General features: G+C 44.0%; 1 protein-coding gene across 1 annotated transcript in view; it reads left to right on the top strand.

Annotated features, from left to right (window-relative positions):
- Positions 1–12,620, top strand: part of trpm6 (transient receptor potential cation channel, subfamily M, member 6) — a 159,811-nt gene that overhangs the window by 30,286 nt on the left and 116,905 nt on the right. The window contains exons 4-6 of the mRNA XM_078213871.1: positions 603–783; positions 6,579–6,792; positions 8,925–9,053. Coding sequence (XP_078069997.1) covers positions 603–783; positions 6,579–6,792; positions 8,925–9,053 — 524 coding nt within the window. The remainder of the gene's footprint in view (positions 1–602; positions 784–6,578; positions 6,793–8,924; positions 9,054–12,620) is intronic.

Consider the following 12,620-nt stretch of genomic DNA (forward strand, 5'->3'; position numbering starts at 1 on the left):
CAGTCTAGTGTTGGACAGAGATGTGTGCGCAAGTTCCAAGTTTGAACCCTTCACTGTATATATGTACTTGCTTCTTGTAGTTAATGAATACATATACTTAACCTACTTAAAACTACAACAACATCATTAACGCCTTCTGGATGGCATCGAACACACTGCAACAACTGTAACCTCTCCAGCCCAGAAAGCTAATATTCGGGAACACAAGCAGACATGGGGAGAACGTTCAAACTCCAAACAGACAGAAGGGAATCTTTTGAATAGACCCAAGCATAATTTTTTCTATTATACTTTGAGAACAGAAACCTGGAAGATACAGTATTTGGATAAGTAAAACAATTTATAATGTTTTATCACTGTTTCATATTTCAGATGTTTTCTGGTTCACACATGTGGTCAGGCATTCTAATGTTATCCAGAACATTCCAAAATCCAGAAATGACTGGGTCATAAGCATTTTGGACTGGACAGGTTACAGTGTATTTCATGAAATTGCTGCTCTAAGCAGACTTTGGGAACATCTGATGCCTCTGAAGTTACATCGTTCGAAATAAAGCTCTGCAGTTTTAATGTTGACTTTGATCCTTGTGCTTTGAATACAGATGCTGCTGTGGTCGGCTGGTTGGTGATCACCCTGGCTTAGATAGCAACTTACCAGTCTATTTATCAGCCCGGGATGAGGGGCAGGAGGAGTGGTGTGTTCATAAACACACCATAGCAAGTCCAACTGATGCCTTTGGTACCGTAGACTTCCAGGATGGTGCTTATTCCTATCGTGCTAAGGTTGGTTGCATTTCACAGGTAGTAGAGAACCATAGAATCTTTATAGTGTAGAAGGAGGCCATTTGGCCATCGTTTATGCCGACTGTCCGATAGAATATCATGCCCAGGCCCACCCCCCCTGCCCTATACCCATAACCCTGTTCGTTTACCATGGCCAATCCACCTAATCTACACATCTTTGGACACTAAGGGACAATTTAGCATGGCCAATCCACCTAACCTGTGGGAGGAAACTGGAGTACCCAGAAGAAATCCACGCAGACATGGGGAGAATGTTTAAACTCCAAACAGACAGAAGGGACAGGGAATCATCCAAGGTGCCACCGTCTCTCATTAGCATTTGATGCTCCCTAACGATTGTCTATAATTGGTCCTGATTTTAACTAACCCTGCTTGGTCCAGGTAGGGAGGCAGTTAGCCACTTCGACTCCGCAGCCTTACCGTCACATTCCCATTGTTCAGGCAAGTGGGACGCTCAAAGGAAAGATGCAGAGTCTTTCGATACCTATGCAAATCATGGGTCAGGTCCCAACTGCAATTCTCGTTGTCGGTCTAATTTGACAAAGAGTGACAGCTTCCCCTTTAGGAGAGACGAATGCAGATAAATCTTAAAATTTAATTTCATATTTTCTTGTGGGCCAGAAGGAGAAGGAGTGTTCCACCAGTCCTCATGAGAGAAATCTTTATAGTGCTGTGCTTTTAATATAGAATTTTTTTCCAGTATGTCAAAACTTTTTATTAGTGGTGTGACATGTTTAATAATTTAGTTCTTCTAGTACAGATTTCTGTGTGACAGAAGCATAAAATGAGAATTCTGGTGCAGAGGGTAATGGATAAAGTTCAATTTCTGATCTAGGTGTAAAATCTAGCGAGATATGAATTTTCTTTTGGGAGGGACAATTTTTGCTTTCCCAATATGTTAAGTTTTTACAAAAAGTCGCAGAAGTAGTCTATTATTATTGCCTATTATTGTCTAATATTGTCTTTCAGGTATTGAAAGATTTACAGTACTTTAGTAGAACAGACAAAAAAAGGACATTTGAAAAAGACAAAAGCAATTGAGCTCTGGTTACCTGAAATGCTAACTCTGTTCCTCTCCACAGATGCTGCCTGACCTGCTGAGTATTTCTAGCATCTTTTGTTTTTATTACAGTTGAAAAAGAACCTTTCCAATAGCAATTTTGACAGAGGAGTTTAGGGAGCCACAATATCCACAGGAACCTTAGCTCTTCCCAACTGGCAGATCTTGGCTCCTCCCTTCTACCCCCATTTGCTCTTTCTTGCCTGTCCACTGTCACTCACTCAGGTGCTACCTTCGTAAGTTCATTCCCAGCATCATCTGCAAAGACTAACTGTGCTGGTGTTTGAACGTGTTGAAGAATGATGCAGGGTGATGCCCTCATATTCCAGGCCAATTGCGGTTGGTTCATCCAGGCCTACAAGGACAGAAAAGAAACAATGACCAGAATTTTACTGGTTCAGTGATGGTGTTGGTGTAAAATGGGAACGGACGGCATTTGGCTGGAAATCTGACATCTTTATATCACTTCTGGATTTTACTAATGACATGAACGATAGAGGTTGGCCTTTGCACGTTGATCTGACAGGACACCAATTAACATTGCTGAAAGGCCAATTAAATGCAATTTTACAGCACATTTAGTATTTTACTGATGCTGCATAGAGATTATGAGACATCAGAGCCTCATCTGGTTAAACAAGGCAGCTAGCAAGCCACAGTATGTGCTGGCACTCTCAGAAAACTATCAAGAGAGCCGGCATGCAGTGGCTGAAAAGGTAATCCACAGATCATACTGCCAGAGTGAGAGAGGCTGGCAGAAGTGGGGAGAGGATGCCAATACTGAGGGAGGGTGCTACCAGAGTCACATGGGGCAATGTTACTTACTCCAAAGAAACGACTCGGAGAAAGGCTTCTTTGACAGGGATGGTAGGGGTTAGGGGAATCTAGACAAAACGCCTCGAAATGAAAGAAAAGCTAAAAGCTTCCTGTCTTGGGCCTCATTTATCCAGAACTGAGAGCCTCTGTTCAAGAGGAGTGGCAGTTCAGAAGGAGGTGCTAGGGAAGTTGCATGAGGAACCTCAGGACCGGCAAGAGGGCCAGCGTCATGGTGGGTACCCTGCAGAAGGACATGCCAATAGTCACCTGCTTGCAGAAGAGCCAATCCCCAGGAGAGAGTTTACTGCCTGAGGCTGAACTCCCTCGAGATGTCCAAGCGTGAGTGTCAGCGAAGGCTGCAGCTCTCCAGGGAGGCTGTCACCTTTGCTGGAGGATGAACTGATTCCCATGGGAGCTGGTGGACACCCAGTGCCAGTGGTGCTGAATATCACTGTGGATCTGAACGTCTATACCTCCAGTTCTTTCTAAGGATCCACTGGGAAATGTGTGGGAACTCTCATTCTGCTGCCTATTGGTGGATCATGGTGATGGCTAATGCTATGTTCAAGATGGCCAGTGACCATATGCTCACAGAACAGACCTTGATAGTTAGCAGAGAGGCTCATTAAATTTGGAGTCATCGCTGGATTCCCCCAGGTGCAGGGTGTCAATGACTGCACACATGAACCAGCCAGTGGTCTTCACAAATAGGAATGACTTCCATTCCATCAATGTCCAACTGGTATGCAACAACTGAAAAGGGATCCTTTGGGGGTGTGCCCAGCTCCCAAGAAGCATCCACAAGATCTACATACTTCGACAGACCTAGGTGCCACAGTTTTCCACTTCTTCCTCCCTCCTCATGTGTGCCTGCAGGGATCGATACTCTAGACAACTACTATTCAGTAAAGACATGGTTACTCAAGCCTGTGAGGAACACACGGGTGCCGAGGAAAGATACAATCCCTGCCATGAGTCAACCTGAGGAACCAACAAGCAGGCATCTGACCTTCTGATGCTATGATCCAGGTTCCTAGACCAACCTGGTGGAGCCTTCAGTATGCCTTTGTATGGGCCTCTTCTTTTGTGGTGATCTCTTCTACACCACACAGACTGGCATTGCAGAGTGGGGAGGCGCTGAATAAGAAGAACATCACTGATCTTGATGCCTCCTCTGATGATGAGGCTGTGGAGGAGCCAGTTGACCAGACATTGAAAGATGACGGACCCTTTCAACTACAGGCAAGGCACAGTAAGGCAGGGGAGGCACGGTGGCATTGCAAGGCATGGTGGCACAGTGGTCTGCTGCCTCACAGCGCCAGGGACCCAGGTTCAATTCCGGCCTTGGGTGACTGTCTGTGTGGAGTTTGCACAGTGTCCCCGTGTCTGCATGGGTTTCCTCTGGGTGCTCCCATTTCTTCCGAATATGTGTGGATTAAGTGGATTGGCCATGATAACTTGCCCCTAATGTTAGGGGGATTAGTCAGATAAATGCGTAGGGTTACAGAGATAGGGCCTGGGTGGGATTGTTGTTGGTGCAGGCTCGATGGACTGAATGGCCTCCATCGGTACTGTCGGGATTCTGTGAAGCAAGAAAGGGTCAAAATGCTTTCCCTTTTATGAGCCCTGCTGTTGCCTCTTTCACTTTGCATTCCATCACCTGAATCCCAGTTGTACAAAGCGCAATGGCAAGGCTGAGGCGCTGAATGGATTAGTCCATCATCTCAAGTTCATTGAGGGAGCAAGGTGTAGATGATATGTCACACGGCAATGAGAAGCAGTGTTAAAGATTTATTTAGCTGTGCAATTGAAACGAGACTTTACATCTACATAATGTAAGCATTTGTGAACTGTGGTGTTATGGCTGTCCTCCAACTTTGCTGCTCGTGTGGCTTGGGATGACCTTGGTGGACATCCTTAGCTGCTTGAAACCTGTAAGGCTCAGCAGGCTGAAGGTCTCCTGCACATGTATGTCTCCAACCAGTGGAGAGTTTTCCCCTGATTTCTATTGACGTCAGTTTTTCTAGGTCTCCTCGATGCCATACTTGGTCAAATACCTTGCTGTCAAGTTCACCTTATCACACCTCCTGAGTTCAGTTCTTTTGTTTATGTTTGGACCAAGGCTTAAATGATATCAGAGCTGAGTAGCCCCGGCATAACCTGAACTGAGCTTCAGTGAACAGGTCGCTGCTGTACAGGTACTGTTTGATGGCATTGTTTACATCTTTCATTACTTTGCTATTGATTAAGAGTATACTAATAGGATGGTAATTGGCCGGGTTGGATTTGTCCTGCTTTTTGTGGACAGGATGCCAGTGTTGTGGGTGCACTGGAACAGTTTGGCTGGGGGTGTAGCTGGTTCTGGAGCACATGTCTTCAGAACTATTGCTGGAATATTGTCAGGGCACAAAATTGGAGTGAATCAAATTTGCTAAAGACTGGCATCTGTGTGCTGGGGAACTCTGGAGAAGGCAGAGATGGATCATCCACTGAAGATTGTTACAAATGCTTCAAATATGTTCAAATCTTGAACCTTTTTTGAATTACCCAGGAGCTTGGGGAGCCAACAGTTGCCTGTTTTGTTCTCCATAGCTACACCTTGGCTAACCAGATTCAATTTTTTCAATCAACGCCTTTTCTCCTGTGGTATAATTTATTGTGAACATTCTTATGTAATAAAAAGCTTTGGAAACTTGTCTCTCTTTTCAGCAATATTTAAGTTCTGGAAGACCAAGGAACTATTCATCAAATGTTATTAACTGAGAGATTGCCCAGACAGTGACAGATATATGCACATTCTCAGGCAGTCCTATGGCAAGCTATACCTTTGTTTTGCCATTCAAGCATTCAGATCACATAATGGATACTTTCAACACCTTCTCAGCCTTCTGCATGCTCATTTAATTTCCCTTTGTCTAATTCCACCCCCCTCCCTACCCTCATAGTATAAATCTCTGCTGACTCTCTTTCCTCTCAGCTCTGACGAAGGGTCATCTAGACTCGAAACATTGGCTCTACTCTCTCTCCACAGATGCTGTCAGACCTGCTAAGATTTTCCAGCATTTTTCTGTTTTTGTTTCAGATTCCAGCATCCACAGTATTTTGCTTTTATACAGATATATGCCATTTAGGGTGTAGTAAATGACCATACATCATGCAGCTAGATGGTATTATAGTGATTTGATGGGTGAAGTCCCTGAAGGATATCGGCAAGGTTTTCAGATGTAAGTTACATTGTACAATTATAAGTTGGAACCAATGCAATGAATGTATGCTTGTTTATAAGATGCCATGGAAAGAGCTGTGAAGTTATGTGGGAGAACAACATGTAAAACCAAGAAAATCTACAATGGATTGATGGACAATGCTTCGTGACCTAAATATTTGTGCCATTTATTTGCTACATGCTACTTTGTCTCCTTTCATATTTATTTCCTAATGTTGAGGCTGGCTATTGATTTCTGTCAGGTCTGGGGCATTACTGCCTTTGGAGAGAATCCCCTGAACTAACAAACAGAGGAAATCTTTCTTATATCCACCTCCTGCAGCAGCAGTTACAACCTGTCAGTCAGCAAGCACAAGTTGGGTACTCCAATACTCCTACTTACTGCTGTTTCTATTTCTGTTGCATTTTGCCATTTCCTTCCCTTACACAATCTTTAGAGAAGCTGTAAGCAATCGAAAACTCTTTAGAAATATAAAACAATTTTGTCCCCATATGTGCAACCTTTCAGCGGGGGGGCTTGCTGTTAAATTTTCCAAGTAAGTTATTTCAAAAATGCAACAGGATATTATAATCAGCCCCAAGAATGGGATAATGTTGAGTAATAATAGGGGGGATTTTCCAAAAAACAAATGCATGATACTTTATTTTATATTCACTGTGAATTCTCTTCAGTATATTAGAGTTTCGTATGACACTGAGCTGCACCAGTTGCTCCATTTGATGTTGAAAGAATGGCTGATGGAACTCCCAAAGCTGCTAATATCTGTCCACGGAGGTAGCCAGAACTTTGAACTTCCTCCAAAAGTGAAACAAATTTTTGGGAAAGGACTTATCAAAGCAGCCGAGACGACTGGGGCCTGGATAGTAACCGAGGGCTTCAACACAGGTCGGCTGAATTCTACGCGTCACATTTGGGGTTCAGATTTTGGAAAGCCAGAATTTAATTACTTTTTTTTTAGATGTGAACCAGTGTTCAAAATCATTAGGTCAGCTTGAGTAGTAATTTTGTAAACTGTCAGCGTTGGTTTGTCTAAATTCATAATTTATCCATGTTACCTCCAAATTTTGTGAGATAATTATTTTGACTCATTTACACAGTCACATTGACAGAGGAAGTCATGGCCAGTTGCTTTCCACATTATTAGCAGATTGTGTAGGGATAAGCAGATATGGAAAGTGAGGAATCATTGAACATGCATGAGAAGAAGATTAGTGATGTGGCAGAACTTTTATAAAAATGGTCCTACATGGGCTTAAACAACAGGGTGAACTGAATGGCCAGATAGAACTTTTCTCCTTTCTATAATCTTAGGCTCTTATAATGGGTGTCCTCAAACCCTCCAGTTTGACTCTCTCATATGGACTTGAACCCTTTTTCGTTGCCCGTTTTGGGACGGAATGTTAGACGCCATTTGGGAGGAACTTTCTTATTCATGGGATGTTGGCATCGCTGACAAGGCTGGCACTTACTGCCCATCATGAATTACCTTTGAGAAGGTGGTTGGGAGCTGCCAATGACATCATCAAGCAGGCTAAGCAGCCAATCAGATTAAGGAATTCTGCCCGACATTAAATTGGATGTAAAAAGCACTAATCATCAATCATTTTTTCATTACTTTATAGATAAATAAAAATGGGGACATTTAAATGGGATTAAAATATCAAATGAAATATCATTTTTAAAAATGTTTTAATTATCTATGGAATTCCTAACATGGAATGGAGGGAATTGCCCTTCCGACATCTGCCCGATAAAGGCCGCAGTAAGGTGGAAGCCCCACCCCTGAGAGCCGCTGGCCAATTGGAGAAAACAAGGGTGATTCAGTGGTTTTCGGCAGCCTTTCCCTTTTCCCAATGCTGGGTCTCTCAATTGGACACAGAGGGCAGGATGTTCTGGCCGTGCTCGCCCCAAAACCGAAAAATCCCCCTCGAGGTCAACAGATCTTTGCGTGGTCCGTGTCCCGCCTTCTACAATTCCCGTGGTGGGTGGGATGGTAAAATTCTGGCCAGAGTGGCTGTCAATGAGGGGGACACACTTCCACCCCACTCCCGGTAGGCCGCCGGCAAGCTCCCGGAATCGTGTATCCTCCATCTGCCAGTGATTGAATACCAGCGGCGGGCAGCAGGATGACGGCCTTAATTGGCCACTTAGGGGAATGATTGGCCTCCAGATGGTAAGGTCACCCTGTACCCTTCGTGCCCTGAACTTGGCCAGGGGTTCATCATGGGCGGAATTGACCCAAAATCTGTCAGTGCCAGGTTCAGACACTTCAGATTTTCTGGCGCTCAGTGCACAAAGAATCTCAGAGTGTGCTTTGCGATGTCAGTCTGGTGGCGTGGCACCTGATAGAGCTGGCAAGACTGACTCCACAGAGATCAGAGCGCCATCCACCCACCCCCCACCACTCCTGACCTATGGAGACCCACCCTACCCACCCCCAATATTGAAGTGGAGAATGAACCTCCCCTACAAACATCCCTAACCCTAACCCCCCCTCCCCACCCCCCACCACCAGGCAAGCATCAGAACATTCCTGCATTCCCCCCTCTGACATCCACCCCAGGCATCCGGGTGTGCCCACTCAAGCATTCCCCTCCAGGCTTTGAGGCACTCTTTTCCTACCCATCCACTGCCAGATTGGCATTGCTAGGGCGCTACCTGGCCATATCCCTCACCACCCAGGGGCTATACTTACCTGTGTGCCCCCAGCATGGTTGTCATGACTGTTTTTGTTTATGAAAATGAGTAGTGATTCATTCCAACGTGACTTCCCGCCAGCTGGGGTGGGATGTTGAGGGCAGATGTTGCAGCATTAAGCCTCATAATGATATTCAAAATTATTATAAAATACGCTAATTAGGCTTGTGCTCTTCCTGGGCATGGCCCTGATTATGTCAGGGATGCAGCTTTGCAAGTTGCTATCTGGTCAAATAATTAAATTAAATTCAACACCTGTGTTCTTTTTCTCTCTCCAGTTACAGGATAATTAACAATGAATGTTGTGATTTTTAAAATAGGAACTTCTAGACATGTTGGGGATGCAGTAAGAGATCACACTTCCCCGTATTTACGAAAGATCTGCATAATAGGAATTACACCCTGGGGAGTCATAGAAAATCACCGAGATTTGATTGGGCAAGATGTAAGTAACCTGTGCCTGACTGACCAAGCCATTCTATCTGATGATAAAATAGTGCTAGTTTAAAAAAAAATAATTCACAGGATGTGGGCATTGCTGACAAGGTCAATATTTAATGCCTATTTATTGCCGTCTTCTTGAACCACTGCTGTCCGTGTTGTGTAGGTACACCCAGAGTGCTGTTAGGAAAAGTTCCAAAATTTTGACCCAGTGACAGTGAAGAAACGATGATATAGTTGCACGTCAGGATGGTATATAGTTTGTGGTGTGTGGCTTGGAGGGGAACTTGCAGGTGGTGGTGTTTCCATGCATCTGCTGCCTTTGTCTTTCTAGGTGGTAGAGGTTGTGGGTTTGGAAGGTGCTCTTGAAGAAGCTCGTTGAGTTCCTGTGGTTCATCTTGTAGATGGTACACACTGCTGACACTGTGTGTTGACAGTGGAGGGAGTGATATTTAAGCTGGTGGATAGGGTGCCAATCAAGTGGGCTGCTTTGTCCTGAGTGCGGTTGGAGCTGCACTCGTCCAGGCAAGTGGAGAGTATTCCATCACACTCCTGACTTGTGCCTCGTAGATGGTGGACAGACGTTGGGGAGTCAGGAGGTGAGCTAATCTCTTGAAAAATTCACAGCCTCTGACCTGCTCTTGTAGCTACAATATTTATATGGCTAGCCCAGTTCAGTTTCTGGTCAGTGGTAACTCTCAGGATTTGTCAGTGGATAATTAAGGGCAGGGTTTTATGGCCCCACTTGCCACCGCTGGGATTGTCTAGTGCTGCTGAAAGTAACTGGACTTTTGGCTGGGCTCCAGCATCTCCCGGAGTTGTTCCCTCCACAATGGGGCCAGAAAATCCCTGAATTAGCGATGGTAATGGAATTCAATTTCAAGGGGAGATGGTTAGATACTCTCTTGCTGGAGATGGTCATTGCCTGACACTTGTGTGGTACAAATGTCACTTGCCATTGATCAGCCCAAGCCTGAATAATTTTCATGCATAATCCCATTTACCTGTCATCAATACAATCTGATATGTTTGAACTCACTGCCTCCAAAAATATAGACCTAAAAATGTATAGAAATAAAAGTAGAACACTAGAGTGCGCGCTTTCTCAACTAATGCAACTGCTAGAGTAAGATTCAATATAATCTAGGTAGCCTTCAGCAAATCATTTGGGCACAATTGGTTATCTGGGTAGAAATTCTGTTCAAAACTGCACTAGCTTTCAGAAATATTTTTCCTAAAATTTATCCCTAAACTTATTCACATATCACAGATCTTAAAATCCGGCGCAAACATACATATCTGGGCAGTGTTCTAGAAAGAACTTTGAAAATTTAAATTTTTACTAAAATATTCTCTTTGATATATTTAAAAACATCAACATAGTACAGTTCATTCATGTAGCTGAAAAATGTGTATCACAAAAATAAGCATTTTAATGAGAGGGGGAGAAATTTGTTTGTGTGGCGTTACCTCTGGTCGCGTTATGCAGACTTCCTCAGTTCTCTGGAACAGACAATACATGCATCACAATCTACTTGGCTTACCTGACATTCTTCAATGATATCAATGAAGAACTGCTGTACGAGCTACACTAGTAGTGTAGTCTCTTGTGAGGCTGCCTGTCTAAGTGAATTGAGATAAATGCTTCACTACACAAAAATAGATGTTTCTCCCAGGGTCTAGTAGCCCACCATTTCAATTGATTTTCATAGAATCATACAGTGCAGAAGAGGCCCTTCAGTCCATTGAGTTCCCATCTAATCCCATCAGGCAGCACTTGGCCCATAGCCCTGAATGTGATGATGTGCCAAGTGCTCATCCAGATACTTTTTAAAGGATGTGAGGCAACCCGCCTCTATCACCCTCCCAAGCAATGCATTCCAGACCATCACCACCCTCTGAGTAAAAAAGATGTTCCTCATATCCCCCCCAAACCTCCTGCCTCTCACCTTAAACCTATATTCACTCATGACTGACCCTTCAACTAAGGGGAACAGCCACTCCTTATCCACTCTGTCTATGTCTCACATAATCTTCTACACATCGGTCAGGTCGCCCCTCATCTTCTCTGCTCCAACAAAAACAACCCAAGTCTATCCAACCTTTCTTCATAACTTAAACATTCCATCCCAGGCAACATCCTGGTGAATCTCCTCTGCACCCCCTCCAGTGCAATCACATCCTTCCTATAATGTGGCGACCAGAACGGCACACAGTACTCTAGCTGTGGCCTCACCAAAGTTCTATACAACGTCCTGCTTTTGTAATCTATGCCTCGATTGATCTGCCTTTTTCACCACCCTACTAACATGCCCTTCTGCTTTCAGAGATCTGTGGACAAACTCACCAAGGTCGCTTTGTTACACAGCATTTCCTAGTGTCCTGCCATTCATTGAGTACTTTCTTGTTAAATTACTCCTTCCAAAGTGTATCACCTCACACTTTTCAGGGTTAAATTCCATCTGCCCATTTGACCATTCTGTCTACATTTTCCTGTAGCCCAAGACACTTCGCCTCACCGTTCACAACCCAATCAATCTTTGTGTGATCCGCAAACTCACTAACCATACCCCCCACATATTCATCAATGTCGTTTATATAAACGACGAATAATAGGGATCCCCTATGGTACGCCATGAACAATCATGCTAATATCAGCCCACCATGCTCATGCATTTAGGCAGGATAAAATGCAGCATTCAGCAGCAATGTGGGGAAAAAGACAATAAGGCCAAATTAAAATCACAATAATCAACGATTTTTTTTAACAATTGGATAAAATATTGGACCAAAGGCAGCTATATGGAGTTAGACGATAGATCAGCCATAACTTAAAAATTAAAAAACCTTTTGAAGGATGTCCTTGCACCCCAAAAAATAATTTAATTTTAGGAACTTTGTCAAAGGGCTGTAAACTGATGCAGATAGTGGAAACTCACCATCATGATTAGTTTGAGTGAGTCTGGCCAATATTGTGGGCAAGGATAGCTCCGAGCACAATGTTCTTTAAAGCAGTGCAAAAGATTCATGGAATCATAGGATCGCTACAGTGCAGAAGAAGGCCATTCAGCCCATCAAGTCTGCACTGACTACATAGAAATATAGAAACATAGAAGATGGGAGCAGGAGGAGGCCATTTGGCCCTTCGAGCATGCTCCACCATTTACTACGATCATGGCTGATCATTCAACTCAATAGCCTAATTCTGCTTTTTCCCCATAACCTTTATAGGGGAATCCCTACAATCCTGCCCAGGCCCTATCCCCATAACACAATGCATTCACCCTAAGTTAGTGCCCCGACACTAAGGGGCAATTTAGCATGGCCAATCCACCTAACCTGCATATCTTTGGACTGCAGAAACCACTGGATATAACTTGCCTTTAAAATTCCCCAATCTTGTGCTGGTTTGGCTGATTGCAGGCAAATTGTGCTAAAGATAACTGCGCCATTGCAGGAACCCCAGCTCCCAATATATCTGAAGTTTCGGTGAAATATTTTGCACCCAGCTTGTGCAGGTATTGTGGAACCATCTGCAGTATGTAGACTCACTCTATTTCAGGTTCACACTGACT

The sequence above is a fragment of the Mustelus asterias genome, chromosome 6 (assembly GCF_964213995.1).
Source record: "Mustelus asterias chromosome 6, sMusAst1.hap1.1, whole genome shotgun sequence".
Classification (NCBI taxonomy): Eukaryota; Metazoa; Chordata; class Chondrichthyes; order Carcharhiniformes; family Triakidae; genus Mustelus; species Mustelus asterias.